Genomic DNA, 15,088 nt, shown 5'->3' on the forward strand with positions numbered 1-15,088 from the left:
CTCCTGGACAGTCTGTGGTGCAACGTGGCGTTGGTGGATGGAGCGAGACATGATGTCCCAGATGTGCTCAATTGGATTCAGGTCTGGGGAACGGGCGGGCCAGTCCATAGCATCAATGCCTTCCTCTTGCAGGAACTGCTGACACACTCCAGCCACATGAGGTCTAGCATTGTCTTGCATTAGGAGGAACCCAGGGCCAACCGCACCAGCATATGGTCTCACAAGGGGTCTGAGGATCTCATCTCGGTACCTAATGGCAGTCAGGCTACCTCTGGCGAGCACATGGAGGGCTGTGCGGCCCCCCAAAGAAATGCCACCCCACACCATGACTGACCCAACGCCAAACCGGTCATGCTGGAGGATGTTGCAGGCAGCAGAACGTTCTCCACGGCGTCTCCAGACTCTGTCACGTCTGTCACGTGCTCAGTTGGAACCTGCTTTCATCTGTGAAGAGCACAGGGCGCCAGTGGCGAATTTGCCAATCTTGGTGTTCTCTGGCAAATGCCAAACGTCCTGCACGATGTTGGGCTGTAAGCACAACCCCCACCTGTGGACGTCGGGCCCTCATACCACCCTCATGGAGTCTGTTTCTGACCGTTTGAGCAGACACATGCACATTTGTGGCCTGCTGGAGGTCATTTTGCAGGGCTCTGGCAGTGCTCCTCCTGCTCCTCCTTGCACAAAGGCGGAGGTAGCAGTCCTGCTGCTGGGTTGTTGCCCTCCTACGGCCTCCTCCACGTCTCCTGATGTACTGGCCTGTCTCCTGGTAGCGCCTCCATGCTCTGGACACAGCAAACCTTCTTGCCACAGCTCGCATTGATGTGCCATCCTGGATGAGCTGCACTACCTGAGCCACTTGTGTGGGTTGTAGACTCCGTGGGGGTTGTAGACTCCGCTACCACTAGAGTGAAAGCACCGCCAGCATTCAAAAGTGACCAAAACATCAGCCAGGAAGCATAGGAACTGAGAAGTGGTCTGTGGTCACCACCTGCAGAACCACTCCTTTATTGGGGGTGTCTTGCTAATTGCCTATAATTTCCACCTGTTGTCTATTCCATTTGCACAACACATGTGAAATGTATTGTCAATCAGTGTTGCTTCCTAAGTGGACAGTTTCATTTCACAGAAGTGTGATTGACTTGGAGTTACATTGTTGTTTAAGTGTTCCCTTTATTTTTTTGAGAAGTGTATATACAGTGTGTGCAAATGTAGCAAGTTATGGAGGTAAGGCTATAAATAGGCTATAGTGCAAAATAATTACAATTAGTATTAACACTGGAATGATAGATGTGCAAGAGATGATGTGCAAATAGAGATACTGGGGTGCAAATGAGCAAAATAAATAACAATATGGGGATGAGGTAGTTGGGTGGGCTAATTTCAGATGGGCTGTGTACAGGTGCAGTGATCGGTAAGGTGCTCTGACAACTGATGCTTAAAGTTAAAAATGGCGGAAGTGGATGCGGAGTTCGAATCAAGCAGCGCGTCGAGCAAAGCTGGTGAAGACGAATGTTCTGAATGGACAACAGCGAAAACTGGAACAAACAGGAAATTGTCTAAAATTGGAGTGGAGGATACGTGTATGAATTATAATGAATCACTTCTTGTTGGGCTGCGTTTGTTGAGTAAGGATGCATACCTTACAGCCTTCTGTCTGTACTGGGTCTGAAGTTCAAATGTATGCAGATGATACAGTGATATATGTGCATGCAAAGAGCAAACAACAAGCTGCACAAGAACTCACTACTGTAATGGTCCAGGTTACAAAGTGGCTCAGTGACTCGTGTTTGCATCTCAATGTGAAAAAAACTGTTTGCATGTTCTTCACAAAGGGGGCAACAGATGCTACTGAGCCAGAAGTCTATGTGTCAGGGGAGAAGCTCCAGGGGGTATCTGATTTTAAGTACCTTGGCATCATACTTGATTCCAACCTCTCTTTTAAAAAGCATGTGAAAAAGGTAATTCAAATAACCAAATTCAACCTAGCTAATTTCCGATTTATACGAAATTGTTTGACTACAGAGGTAGCAAAACTGTACTTCAAATCTATGATACTCCCCCACTTAACATACTGCTTGACTAGTTGGGCCCAAGCTTGCTGTACAACAGTAAGACCTATTCAGTCTGTCTACAAACAGGCTCTCAAAGTGCTTGATAGGAAGCCCAATAGCCATCATCACTGTCACATCCTTAGAAAGCATGAGCTCCTGAGTTGGGAAAATCTTGTGCAATACACCGATGCATGTCTTGTATTCAAGATTCTATGGCTTGGCTCCCCCTCCACTCAGTATTTTTGTTAAACAGAAAACCCAAACATATGGCAGCAGATCCACAAGGTCTGCCATGAGAGGTGACTGTGTAGTTCCCCTAAGGAAAAGCACCTTTAGTAAATCCGCTTTTTCTGTGAGAGCTTCCCATGTCTGGAATACACTGCCATCAGACACACATAACTGCACCACATATCACACTTTCTCAAAATGCTTGAAGACATGGCTAAAGGTCAATCAGATTTGTGAACATGGTCCCTAGCTGTGTGTTGCCGCTTTCCATGTCTGTTGTCTGTAACTTGTGAGGTGTGGAAACACTTTGTTGCTTTTATGAATTTTGTCTTGTTGCTTTTTGTTCTATGTTGCTCGGTCTGTATGCTACGTCTTGTTTGTACTATGTTGCTATGTCTGTATGATATGTCTTGTTCTATGTTGTTATTGTCTATATTGTAATTGTTTTTAATAACCTGCCCAGGGACTGCGGTTGAAAATTAGCCGGCTGGCTAAAACCGGCACTTTTACTGAAACGTTGATTAATGTGCACTGTCCCTGTAAAAATAAACTCAACTTAAAATACAGTGAGGGAAAAAAGTATTTGATCCCCTGCTGATTTTGTTCGTTTGCCCACTGACAAAGACATGATCAGTCTATAATTTTAATGGTAGGTTTATTTGAACAGTGAGAGACAGAATAACAACAAAAAAATCCAGAAAAACGCATGTCAAAAATGTTATAAATTGATTTGCATTTTAATGAGGGAAATAAGTATTTGACCCCTCTGCAAAATATGACTTAGTGCTTGGTGGCAAAACCCTTGTTGGCAATCACAGAGGTCAGACGTTTCTTGTAGTTGGCCACCAGGTTTGCACACATCTCAGGAGGGATTTTGTTCCACTCCTTTTTGCAGATCTTCTCCAAGTCATTAAGGTTTTGAGGCTGACGTTTGGCAACTCGAACCTTCAGCTCCCTCCACAGATTGTCTATGGGATTAAGGTCTGGAGACTGGCTAGGCCACTCCAGGACCTTAAATGTGCTTCTTCTTGAGCCACCTTTGTTGCCTTGACCGTGTGTTTTGGGTCATTGTCATGCTGGAATACCCATCCACCACCCATTTTCAATGCCCTGGCTGAGGGAAGGAGGTTCTCACCCAAGATTTGATGGTACATGGCCCCGTCCATCGTCCCTTTGATGCGGTGAAGTTGTCCTGTCCCCTTAGCAGAAAAACACCCCCAAAGCATAATGTTTCCACCTCCATGTTTGACGGTGGAGATGGTGTTCTTGGGGTCATAGGCAGCATTCCTCCTCCTCCAAACACAGTGAGTTGAGTTGATGCCAAAGAGCTCCATTTTGGTCTCATCTGACCACAACACTTTCACCCAGTTCTCCTCTGAATCAGTCAGATGTTCATTGGCAAACTTCAGACGGCCCTGTATATGTGCTTTCTTGAGCAAGGGGACCTTGTGGGCGCTGCAGGATTTCAGTCCTTCACGGCGTAGTGTGTTACCAATTGTTTTCTTCGTGACTATGGTCCCAGCTGCCTTGAGATCATTGACAAGATCCTCCCGTGTAGTTCTGGGCTGATTCCTCACCGTTCTCATGATCATTGCAACTCCACGAGGTGAGATCTTGCATGGCCGAGGGAGATTGACAGTTCTTTTGTGTTTCTTCCATTTGCGAATAATCGCACCAACTGTTGTCAACTTCTCACCAAGCTGCTTGGCGATGGTCTTGTAGCCCATTCCAGCCTTGTGTAGGTGTACAATCTTGGCCCTGACATCCTTGGAGAGCTCTTTGGTCTTGGCCATGGTGGAGAGTTTGGAATCTGATTGATTGCTTCTGTGGACAGGTGTCTTTTATACAGGTAACAAGCTGAGATTAAGAGCACTCCCTTTAAGAGTGTGCTCCTAATCTCAGCTCGTTAACTGTATAAAAGACACCTGGGAGCCAGAAATCTTTCTGATTGAGAGGGGGTCAAATACTTATTTCCCTCAATAAAATGCAAATCAATTTATAACATTTTTGACATGTGTTTTCCTGGATTTCTTTGTTGTTATTCTGTCTCTCACTGTTCAAATAAACCTACCATTAAAATTATAGACTGATCATTTCTTTGTCAGTGGGCAAACGTACAAAATCAGCAGGGGATCAAATACTTTTTTCCCTCACTGTATGTGGGAAACCCGTTTGAGGTGTCAAATGGTAAAGTATGCGCTGGGAGAAGTGGAGTCTATCAGAGTGACCAGGAGTGGTCTTATTTTTGATTCATTGTATTTCTGAAGAACAGAGGAAGATTGCAGTGGGGCCTCAAAAAGAATCAGAACAACAGAAATGTTGTGTTTTGAACTTCAGAGTAGAGCACCCGTCAAAGGAGTCATCTCAGGAGTGACGACGGATGTTCAGGTTGAATACCTGAAGAAAATTCCTGGTGTGGTCGGGGCCCGACGCCTGACCCGCTGGGTGAATGGAGAAAAATAAGAAAAGTCTGTCGGTCCTGTTGTTTTTTGAAAAAGAGCAAATACCTACCCATGTGAAGCTGGGTTATGTAAGATATGCCGTAAGTGCTTTCGTCCCCAAACCATTGCAGTGTAAGAATTGTAAAGGATTTGGCCATGTTTCAAGTGTGTGCAGAGTATAAAAAATCAAATCAAATTGTATTGGCCACATGCGCCGAATACAACAGGTGCAGACATTACAGTGAAATGCTTACTTGCAGCCCTTAACTAACAGTGCATTTATTTTTTTATAAAAAAGTATAATAAAACAAAAAAAAAGTGTTGAGAAAAAAAGAGCAGAAGTAAAATAAAGTGACAGTAGGGAGGCTATATATACAGGGGGGTACCAGTGCACCGGCTAGTTGAGGTAGTTGAAGTGATATGTACATGTGGGTAGAGTTAAAGTGACTATGCATAAATAATTAACAGAGTAGCAGCAGCGTAAAAAGATGGGGTGGGGGGGGGCAGTGCAAATAGTCCGGGTAGCCATGATTAGCTGTTCAGGAGTCTTATAGCTTGGGGGGTAGAAGCTGTTGAGAAGTATTTTGGACCTAGACTTGGCGCTCCGGTACCGCTTGCCGTGCGGTAGCAGAGAGAACAGTCTATGACTAGGGTGGCTGGAGTCTTTGACCATTTTGAAGAACGGTGTGTAGAAGGCCGACGGTGTTGCATTTGTGGTAGGGGATCATGATCCTGAGTTCCTGGAGTGCCCTGTAAGGGTGAAGGAGATTGAGGTGACAAAAGTTAGAGCGGTCAATCGAATCTCCTACGCGGAAGCGATTTAAAATCATTGAGAAAACAAGTGATTCTAGTGAAGATATGGTAGTGGACCCACCACAGCCTGTAGTAAATGTCTGCTGCCAGTCAAAAGATACCCTGTGTGTTAAAAAAGGTAGATTTTTGTGGCGTTCATTGCCACAGTTATAAACTGTACAGCACAAGTGTCAAAGAAGTCTTAAGAAACTGGACATTATTGTGGCTGCGGCAGAAAAGTTTTTGGGACTTAAGGATTTTACGTCTGAAGACTTTCAAGGTGTACTGGTGCCGGAAGATCCGCCCTCCCAGGTTCCCCTTGAGCCTGTGTAGGGGTCAGAGCCGTTTTATTTTTTAACAGAAAAGTTGTCCGATTTAGTTTAGTATTCTGTTCCATTTTTGGGAATCCTGTTTCCATCCCGCACAGTAAGTGGCGGGATGCACATTAAATCGTGCGATTGCCAATATTCCATTGAAGCAGAAAGAAAGAAAGACTTGAATGGGTCAGCTGGCACGTGATGATGTTTGTGACAGGGATCTAGGATCTTGAAGCAGGCAGAATCGCATTAGTGGAAACCAAGACTGTTCTCAGAGCAAGCCTGGTTGTAGCTATTGTAGATGTGTTCGAGTCGTGTCAGGGACAAATTCAGCATTTTATCTACCCCTAACCCTTTTCCTAATTCTCCTAACCTGCCACACTAGTTCTCCTGACCTGCTACGAAAATTCACTTCTGTTAGTCAAACCCGGCAGACCTGCCCTGACAGCAGTGTGAGTATCCACTAATGCGATATATTGGCTATGTCGTAAAAATTCGTGAAAACAAAGATGTGCTTTTGTCTTCATTTAGGGTTAGGCTAGCCCAAGATGTACTCTTAATCAGCCTACCATTACTTTGGGATTTTGGCAATGAGGCTCTTTATCTACTTCCCCACAGTCTGATGAACTCATGGATACCATTTTTATTCCTCTGCGTGTGGTTTGAAGGAAGTTGCTCTCTAGCGTTAGCGCAATTGCTAACTAGTGTTTGTGCAATGACTGAAAGTCTATGGGTATCTGAGACTTCCAAAATGTGATTTGATTTCATTCATACTGGACACAGACACATAAAAATGGTATCCACAAGTTAATCTGACTCTGGGGAAGTAGATACAGGTTATATTGCCAAAATCCTGAAGTTTCCCTTTAAGGTCTAAGGACCATATGTTATTTTCAGATGTAGACTGGCTCTGGCAGTCAAGAGCCAAATACTTTATCTAAACATGAATCGAATCTCAATTGCGATATGGTTCTAGAGACATAAATCCCTTTACTATCACATCAAAATAATTTCACAAATTAAAAATATACACTTACTGTACTGTTTTAACCGGCTTTATCACAGTATTTTTCAGAGACAACACGTTTCCTACACACAGGTGTTATGCGCACGCTAGATAGCTAATTAGCACAGGTGGTCCCTCTGTCTTCCATACACACACGTAGTAACAAGATGATATGGCCGTGTGGGAACCTTTATAAAGGTGTGTATCAATTTAACCTTTTGTTTTTTGAAAATGATTTCTCCCTGATATGAAAGATAAGGTCCTATGCTTCCAAAAATGGTTAAGGTTAGGTTTAAGGTCACACTTTAAGAAAGATAAATTGTATAGGCGGGGTTTATGACTGAAGGGGAGCGGAGCAGGAAGCGACTGGGACTACGCGGAGAGAGAAGGAGCCGCTGCTAATAAACGACATCAACAGCGGTACTCTCGGGGATATCTCGCTCTTCTCCATAATGTAGGTTGGAGACCAACAGATTGCAGATATGAACTTGGAAACATTTACAATATATTGCTAAAGTGCACAAGTTGGTGAGGAATCGCAAGCTATCTTCCTGTTGTGTCTAGCTGACAAGCTAACCGGGCTAGCTAGCTAACGGCTCCAGGAAAAATGAAGGAGGTGAAGGGTTGCGGTATGAGGTCCTCTGTGGGCTTTCTGTCCCAGAGAAGGCTTTTCGGGAACCCGCTGATGAAGGAAGAATTCCAGAGACTCCGGTTGGCAGGATGCACAAGCCTTTACAAGAAGGATATGCTGGGACATTTCGGATGTGTAAACGCCATAGAGTTTTCCAACAATGGAGGTGAATACCTTGTGTCCGGTAAGTTGGTAACTAGATCACTAGTTATGGAGTTGCTAGCTAGCTACAAATTCCAGCAAGCTAGCACGTCAGAAATCAAGCTTAGCTGGTCGAGACAGCGAATATGCACATTTGGCTCTCTCTCAATTATGACCACGAAAAGACTGGCATGTACAGGCCAAGCCTGCATGGGTTAAAAAAACGGACATTCATTTTGGCTAACTAGGTTAGCATGTTATCCATCTGACAAACTACCACAACATGACCTAAGAGTTTTATAACTAAACCAAGATAGACCACAGCCTGTCGTTTCAAATGGGAACAAATGAGCCATAGTGGGCAGAACAACCAAGGAGGTGGGCAGAGCCAAGCACGACCTAGCGAGATCCTATTGGCGCGTTTTTTTTTGCATGCATTTGCATGTTTCCGTTAGGGAACGCCTACTCTGAAGTGCGCGTGTGCAATAACGCACTCCTAAACAATGCAATTTTTTTTTAACTTTAGCAAAGGGTAAGGTCTACAAAAACTTTGTCCACTGTGTTCGTAAGAGATTGTAGTTTTGGGAACAGAACTGTATCGATGGGCTCCCGAGTGGCGCAGCGGTCTAAGGCACTGCATCTCAGTGCTTGAGGCGTCACTACAGACCCCCTGGTTCGATTCCAGGCTGTATCCCATAGGGATAGTCCCATAGGGCGGCGCACAATTGGCCCAGCGTCGTCCAAGTTTGGCCAGGGTAGGCCTTCATTGTAAATAAGAATTTGTTCTTAACTGACTTGCCTAGTTAAATAAAGGTTAAATAAAAATTAAATTGAGATCAAATGTATCCTTGATGAGTAAATGATAAGAATGTTGGCCAAAATCCATCTGTGACATGACTGTAGCAGCTAGCTAGCAACACCACATTCCTGCCCCTTCCTTCGATATAGGGGTGATTCTCACCAAACTGTCACTGGTCTAAGGTTTTCATCCTCTCTAGGGCCAGAAAAAAAAAAAACGGATTTAGAAAAATCATCTGGTCCCATCATAGCCCAAATAAAACCGTTTTTTACAGATGGTTCATTACCATGTCATAGCTACAACTAGGGTCGGAGTTGGTTAGGTTAGTAGCTTAGTGGTTATGGGCGGCAGGTAGTTTAGTGGTTAAGAGCGTTGTGCCAGTAACCGAAAGGTCGCCTGTTCTAATCCCCGAGCCGACTAGGTGAAAAAAATCTGTCGATGTGCCCTTGAGCAAGGCACTTAACCCTAAATTGCTCATGTAAGTCGCTCTGGATAAGAGCGTCTGCTAAATGACTAAAATGTAAATTTAAATATAGTATATTCTGTATCTGTATACACTATATAGTATATTCTGTATCTGTATACACTATATAGTATATTCTGTATCTGTATACAATAGTTGACATGTACTCATAAGTACTAAAGTACCCACCTTGGTATGAATCACATAATTCAGAGGAATAAGAAGATGGATAAAGTGGCCGTGCAAGGCTAAAGCAGATATACAGTGAGGGAAAAAAGTATTTGATCCCCTGCTGTAAAATGTAACAAGATGGTCTACTACCAGATCAGGAAAAACTCTGGGCCACTCGGAAATCCCCACACAATGTTAAAATGAGAACATCCTATTTGTATGATCTACATTTTGCGTGTTTTTGGTGGTGGTGATGGGCTTCCATATTTGTACCATGCTCAGTGCAGCAGGCAGCTACTGCGACAATTTCAGAATGTAACAGGCTGTTTACTGCAATTTCAGGTAAAAAACGAAATAAAACAAGTCTCAACTATTAGGAAAAAGTCTGCATTTCAGCTGTTTAAAAAAAACATTGCCCTGCTATTACCATTTATACTGTAGGAGTGTTGGCTCAATTAGTATTTTTACATTTGAGTAGTATGTGTAGCCAACAGTATTTTTACGAGAAGTGTAGTAAATGTGAAGAGACTCTTAGTTATTCCAGTTATGGTGTGGTAGCTAGGGGAGGTAATGGTGTGGTAGCTAGGGGAGGTAATGGTGTGGTAGCTAGGGGCGGTGATGGTGTGGTAGCTAGGGGCGGTAATGGTGTGGTAGCTAGGGGCGGTAATGGTGTGGTAGCTAGGGGCGGTGATGGTGTGGTAGCTAGGGGCGGTGATGGTGTGGTAGCTAGGGGCGGTGATGGTGTGGTAGCTAGGGGAGGTGATGGTGTGGTAGCTAGGGGCGGTGATGGTGTGGTAGCTAGGGGCGGTGATGGTGTTGTAGCTAGGGGCGGTAATGGTGTGGTAGCTAGGGGCAGTAATGGTGTGGTAGCTAGGGGAGGTAATGGTGTGGTAGCTAGGGGCGGTGATGATGGTGTGGTAGCTAGGGGCGGTGATGATGGTGTGGTAACTAGGGGAGGTAATGGTGTGGTAGCTAGGGGCGGTGATGGTGTGGTAGCTAGGGGCGGTGATGATGGTGTGGTAGCTAGGGGAGGTAATGGTGTGGTAGCTAGGGGCGGTGATGGTGTGGTAGCTAGGGGCGGTGATGGTGTGGTAGCTAGGGGCGGTAATGGTGTGGTAGCTAGGGGCGGTGATGGTGTGGTAGCTAGGGGCGGTGATGGTGTGGTAGCTAGGGGCGGTGATGGTGTGGTAGCTAGGGGAGGTGATGGTATGGTAGCTAGGGGCGGTGATGGTGTGGTAGCTAGGGGCGGTGATGGTGTGGTAGCTAGGGGCGGTGATGGTGTGGTAGCTAGGGGCGGTGATGGTGTTGTAGCTAGGGGCGGTGATGGTGTGGTAGCTAGGGGCGGTGATGGTGTGGTAGCTAGGGGCGGTGATGGTGTGGTAGCTAGGGGAGGTGATGGTGTTGTAGCTAGGGGCGGTGATGGTGTGGTAGCTAGGGGAGGTGATGGTGTGGTAGCTAGGGGCGGTGATGGTGTGGTAGCTAGGGGCGGTGATGGTGTGGTAGCTAGGGGAGGTGATGGTGTGGTAGCTAGGGGCGGTGATGGTGTGGTAGCTAGGGGCGGTGATGGTGTGGTAGCTAGGGGCGGTGGTGATGGTGTGGTAGCTAGGGGCGGTGGTGATGGTGTGGTAGCTAGGGGCGGTGATGGTGTGGTAGCTAGGGGAGGTGATGGTGTGGTAGCTAGGGGAGGTGATGGTGTGGTAGCTAGGGGCGGTGATGGTGTGGTAGCTAGGGGCGGTTATGGTGTGGTAGCTAGGGGCGGTGATGGTGTGTTTCTCTACCGGTGGGCCTTGCAAGAGTAAAAACCCCAGACCAAACCAGACGTTTGTTGTACTGGTTTTGTTTACTGTGTGTGTGTGTGTCTTTTCAATCCACAGGAGGAGATGATCGCAGAGTGTTGCTATGGGATCTGGAGAGAGTCCTCCATGCCCGCTCGGCCAAGCCTCTCATACTGAAGGGAGAACACCTCTCCAACATCTTCTGCTTGGCCTTCGACAGTACCAACAAGAGGGTGTTCTCTGGGGGTAAGAGAACATAAAATGATCCGTTTTAGTTAACATACAAGGTGTTTCTCAAAATGCATACAACCGTGCTCCGGGCACGGGAGGGTCTGAGTGAGTCCAAATCAAAGTATGCGAAACGGAGCACGGAGGGCACTTCTCCCGACGCGTACTCCAGTTGTACTTATTTTGAAGCATCCATCTATTCAAGCTTCAACGGGAAGTATGCGCAGAAATATGACGCAACCACATAAAAAAACAACGCAACATTTCTTGGAAGTCAATGGCAGACATTTATTTGAGCTGAAGCGAGAGAGAATAAAACTGACTTCAGAATGAAAAGTTCCCCATTCACATCTCAGCTTGATATGTTAATAAACACATACTGTATTAATTTTGGCATTTCTACCTGCCTACAATAGCAACTGTAGTGTGCATAGATCGCAAGTCAATAGGGCTAACTGGCTAGCTACTACTGTTAGCTAGCTAGCTACCCACAAAGAATTTAACATCTACACTACCGGTCAAGTTTTAGAACACCTACTCATTCAAGGGTTTTTATTTTATTTTTTAAAAACTATTTTCTACATTGTAGAATAATAGTGAAGACATCAAAACTATGAAATAACACACATGGAAATCATGTAGTAACCAAAAAAGAGCCACCCTTTGCCTTGATGACAGCTTTGCGCACGCTTGGCATTCTCTCAACCAGCTTCATGAGGTAGTCACCTGGAATGCATTTCCAACATCTACCTGCCCTCTATGGGTTATGAATGGGTTATGAAGTTCTTCGTGTAGGTACCGTTCAACTAAACTGTTACTATTGTCTCTTTTTAAAGGCAACGATGAACAGGTCATCCTTCATGATGTAGAGCGGTGAGTGTTATTATTCATCCTCCTCGGTGTGTACGTGCCTACTTCCTTCTTTGGGAGCATAGGCCATGGACGACCCCTTTCCTTCTCGCTCTGGGCTGGGTTCTCCAGCTCGTCCCACCCTGCTGGTTCTCCCGCAAAGTGTTTACTCTGTCTAAAATACTCCTAATGCGTTTAGCTGCATTTTAATGTGTTAGTCAGAAATTTTATGTTTTTATGAAATTACAACTAATCTCCCCATATACCAGCAAGACATTAATGCAGACATTGGTTCCCACTCCAGCTCGCTACTTGGAATGAATGTGGGTCTTTCTATAAATAAAGGGGCCAAAATCAGGGTCAACATTTTTTTTAATGGTTTGATATACATTTAAATATGATTTTCTTGCAGCTTCACATGTGTAGTTACAGGAATAATAGTCTAGATGGGCACAATGAAACCATAACTCCTAGCAACAACAAAACATCTACCTGCCACTAGCAACAACAACACATCTACCTGCCACTAGCAACAACAACACATCTACCTGCCTCTAGCAACAACAAAACATCTACCTGCCACTAGCAACAACCAAAACATCTACTTGCCTCTAGCAACAACAACACATCTACCTGCCTCTAGCAACAACAACACATCTACCTGCCTCTAGCAACAACAAAACATCTACCTGCCACTAGCAACAACAAAACATCTACTTGCCTCTAGCAACAACAACACATCTACCTGCCTCTAGCAACAACAACACATCTACCTGCCTCTAGCAACAACAACACATCTACCTGCCTCTAGCAACAACAAAACATCTACCTGCCACTAGCAACAACAAAACATCTACCTGCCACTAGCAACAACAACACATCTACCTGCCACTAGCAACAACAAAACATCTACCTGCCTCTAGCAACAACAAAACATCTACCTGCCACTAGCAACAACAAAACATCTACCTGCCACTAGCAACAACAACACATCTACCTGCCTCTAGCAACAACAAAACATCTACCTGCCACTAGCAACAACAACACATCTTCCTGTCACTAGCAACAACAACACATCTACCTGCCACTAGCAACAACAAAACATCTACCTGCCACTAGCAACAACAACACATCTACCTGCCACTAGCAACAACAACACATCTACCTGCCACTAGCAACAACAAAACATCTACCTGCCACTAGCAACAACAAAACATCTACCTGCCACTAGCAACAACAACACATCTACCTGCCACTAGCAACAACAACACATCTACCTGCCTCTAGCAACAACAAAACATCTACCTGCCACTAGCAACAACAACACATCTACCTGCCTCTAGCAACAACAAAACATCTACCTGCCACTAGCAACAACAACACATCTACCTGCCTCTAGCAACAACAAAACATCTACCTGCCACTAGCAACAACAACACATCTACCTGCCACTAGCAACAACAACACATCTACCTGCCTCTAGCAACAACAAAACATCTACCTGCCACTAGCAACAACAACACATCTACCTGCCACTAGCAACAACAACACATCTACCTGCCTCTAGCAACAACAAAACATCTACCTGCCACTAGCAACAACAACACATCTACCTGCCACTAGCAACAACAACACATCTACCTGCCTCTAGCAACAACAACACATCTACCTGCCACTAGCAACAACAACACATCTACCTGCCTCTAGCAACAACAAAACATCTACCTGCCACTAGCAACAACAACACATCTACCTGCCTCTAGCAACAACAACACATCTACCTGCCTCTAGCAACAACAACACATCTACCTGCCACTAGCAACAACAAAACATCTACCTGCCTCTAGCAACAACAAAACATCTACCTGCCTCTAGCAACAACAAAACATCTACCTGCCACTAGCAACAACAAAACATCTACCTGCCACTAGCAACAACAACACATCTACCTGCCTCTAGCAACAACAAAACATCTACCTGCCACTAGCAACAACAACACATCTTCCTGTCACTAGCAACAACAACACATCTACCTGCCACTAGCAACAACAAAACATCTACCTGCCACTAGCAACAACAACACATCTACCTGCCACTAGCAACAACAACACATCTACCTGCCACTAGCAACAACAAAACATCTACCTGCCACTAGCAACAACAAAACATCTACCTGCCACTAGCAACAACAACACATCTACCTGCCACTAGCAACAACAACACATCTACCTGCCTCTAGCAACAACAAAACATCTACCTGCCACTAGCAACAACAACACATCTACCTGCCTCTAGCAACAACAAAACATCTACCTGCCACTAGCAACAACAACACATCTACCTGCCTCTAGCAACAACAAAACATCTACCTGCCACTAGCAACAACAACACATCTACCTGCCACTAGCAACAACAACACATCTACCTGTCACTAGCAACAACAAAACATCTACCTGCCACTAGCAACAACAACACATCTTCCTGTCACTAGCAACAACAACACATCTACCTGCCACTAGCAACAACAAAACATCTACCTGCCACTAGCAACAACAACACATCTACCTGCCTCTAGCAACAACAAAACATCTACCTGCCACTAGCAACAACAACACATCTACCTGCCACTAGCAACAACAACACATCTACCTGCCTCTAGCAACAACAAAACATCTACCTGCCACTAGCAACAACAACACATCTACCTGCCACTAGCAACAACAACACATCTACCTGCCTCTAGCAACAACAAAACATCTACCTGCCACTAGCAACAACAACACATCTACCTGCCACTAGCAACAACAACACATCTACCTGCCTCTAGCAACAACAACACATCTACCTGCCACTAGCAACAACAACACATCTACCTGCCTCTAGCAACAACAACACATCTACCTGCCACTAGCAACAACAACACATCTACCTGCCTCTAGCAACAACAACACATCTACCTGCCTCTAGCAACAACAACACATCTACCTGCCACTAGCAACAACAACACATCTACCTGCCACTAGCAACAACAACACATCTACCTGCCACTAGCAACAACAAAACATCTACCTGCCACTAGCAACAACAAAACATCTACCTGCCACTAGCAACAACAAAACATCTACCTGCCACTAGCAACAACAACACATCTACCTGCCACTAGCAACAACAACACATCTACCTGCCACTAGCAACA

General features: G+C 45.1%; 1 protein-coding gene and 2 long non-coding RNA genes across 8 annotated transcripts in view; 1 reads left to right on the forward strand and 2 right to left on the reverse strand.

Annotated features, from left to right (window-relative positions):
• Nucleotides 1-7,187: 7,187 nt before the first annotated feature.
• LOC311102336 (DDB1- and CUL4-associated factor 5-like) overlaps nucleotides 7,188-15,088 on the forward strand; it is a 28,063-nt gene continuing 20,162 nt past the window's right edge. Inside the window, exons 1-3 of one of the 2 annotated variants that reach the window (XM_084143645.1) lie at nucleotides 7,188-7,632; nucleotides 10,915-11,061; nucleotides 11,880-11,916. In XM_084143645.1, coding sequence (XP_083999771.1) covers nucleotides 7,443-7,632; nucleotides 10,915-11,061; nucleotides 11,880-11,916 — 374 coding nt within the window. In that variant the 5' untranslated portion in view covers nucleotides 7,188-7,442. Of the gene's footprint in view, nucleotides 7,651-10,914; nucleotides 11,062-11,879; nucleotides 11,917-15,088 lie in introns of both variants that reach the window. The other variant, XM_084143644.1, reaches the window with a different exon arrangement.
• Nucleotides 12,378-13,370, reverse strand: LOC311102671. 2 transcript variants are annotated; one of them, XR_014610026.1, is made up of 4 exons: nucleotides 13,310-13,370; nucleotides 13,002-13,169; nucleotides 12,750-12,889; nucleotides 12,378-12,440 (listed from the first exon to the last, which is right to left on the reverse strand). It is a non-coding gene; the product is annotated as an uncharacterized lncRNA (long non-coding RNA). The 2 variants fall into 2 exon arrangements; XR_014610027.1 differs by lacking the exon at nucleotides 12,750-12,889 and having other exon boundaries at nucleotides 12,393-12,440.
• Nucleotides 13,410-14,546, reverse strand: LOC311102672. 4 transcript variants are annotated; one of them, XR_014610028.1, is made up of 4 exons: nucleotides 14,486-14,546; nucleotides 14,262-14,317; nucleotides 13,954-14,121; nucleotides 13,410-13,589 (listed from the first exon to the last, which is right to left on the reverse strand). It is a non-coding gene; the product is annotated as an uncharacterized lncRNA (long non-coding RNA). The 4 variants fall into 4 exon arrangements; XR_014610029.1 differs by lacking the exon at nucleotides 13,410-13,589 and adding an exon at nucleotides 13,796-13,841; XR_014610031.1 differs by lacking the exon at nucleotides 13,410-13,589 and having other exon boundaries at nucleotides 13,947-14,009; nucleotides 14,066-14,121.

The sequence above is a fragment of the Coregonus lavaretus genome (genome assembly GCF_964263955.1).
Source record: "Coregonus lavaretus genome assembly, chromosome: 27".
NCBI lineage: Eukaryota > Metazoa > Chordata > Actinopteri > Salmoniformes > Salmonidae > Coregonus > Coregonus lavaretus.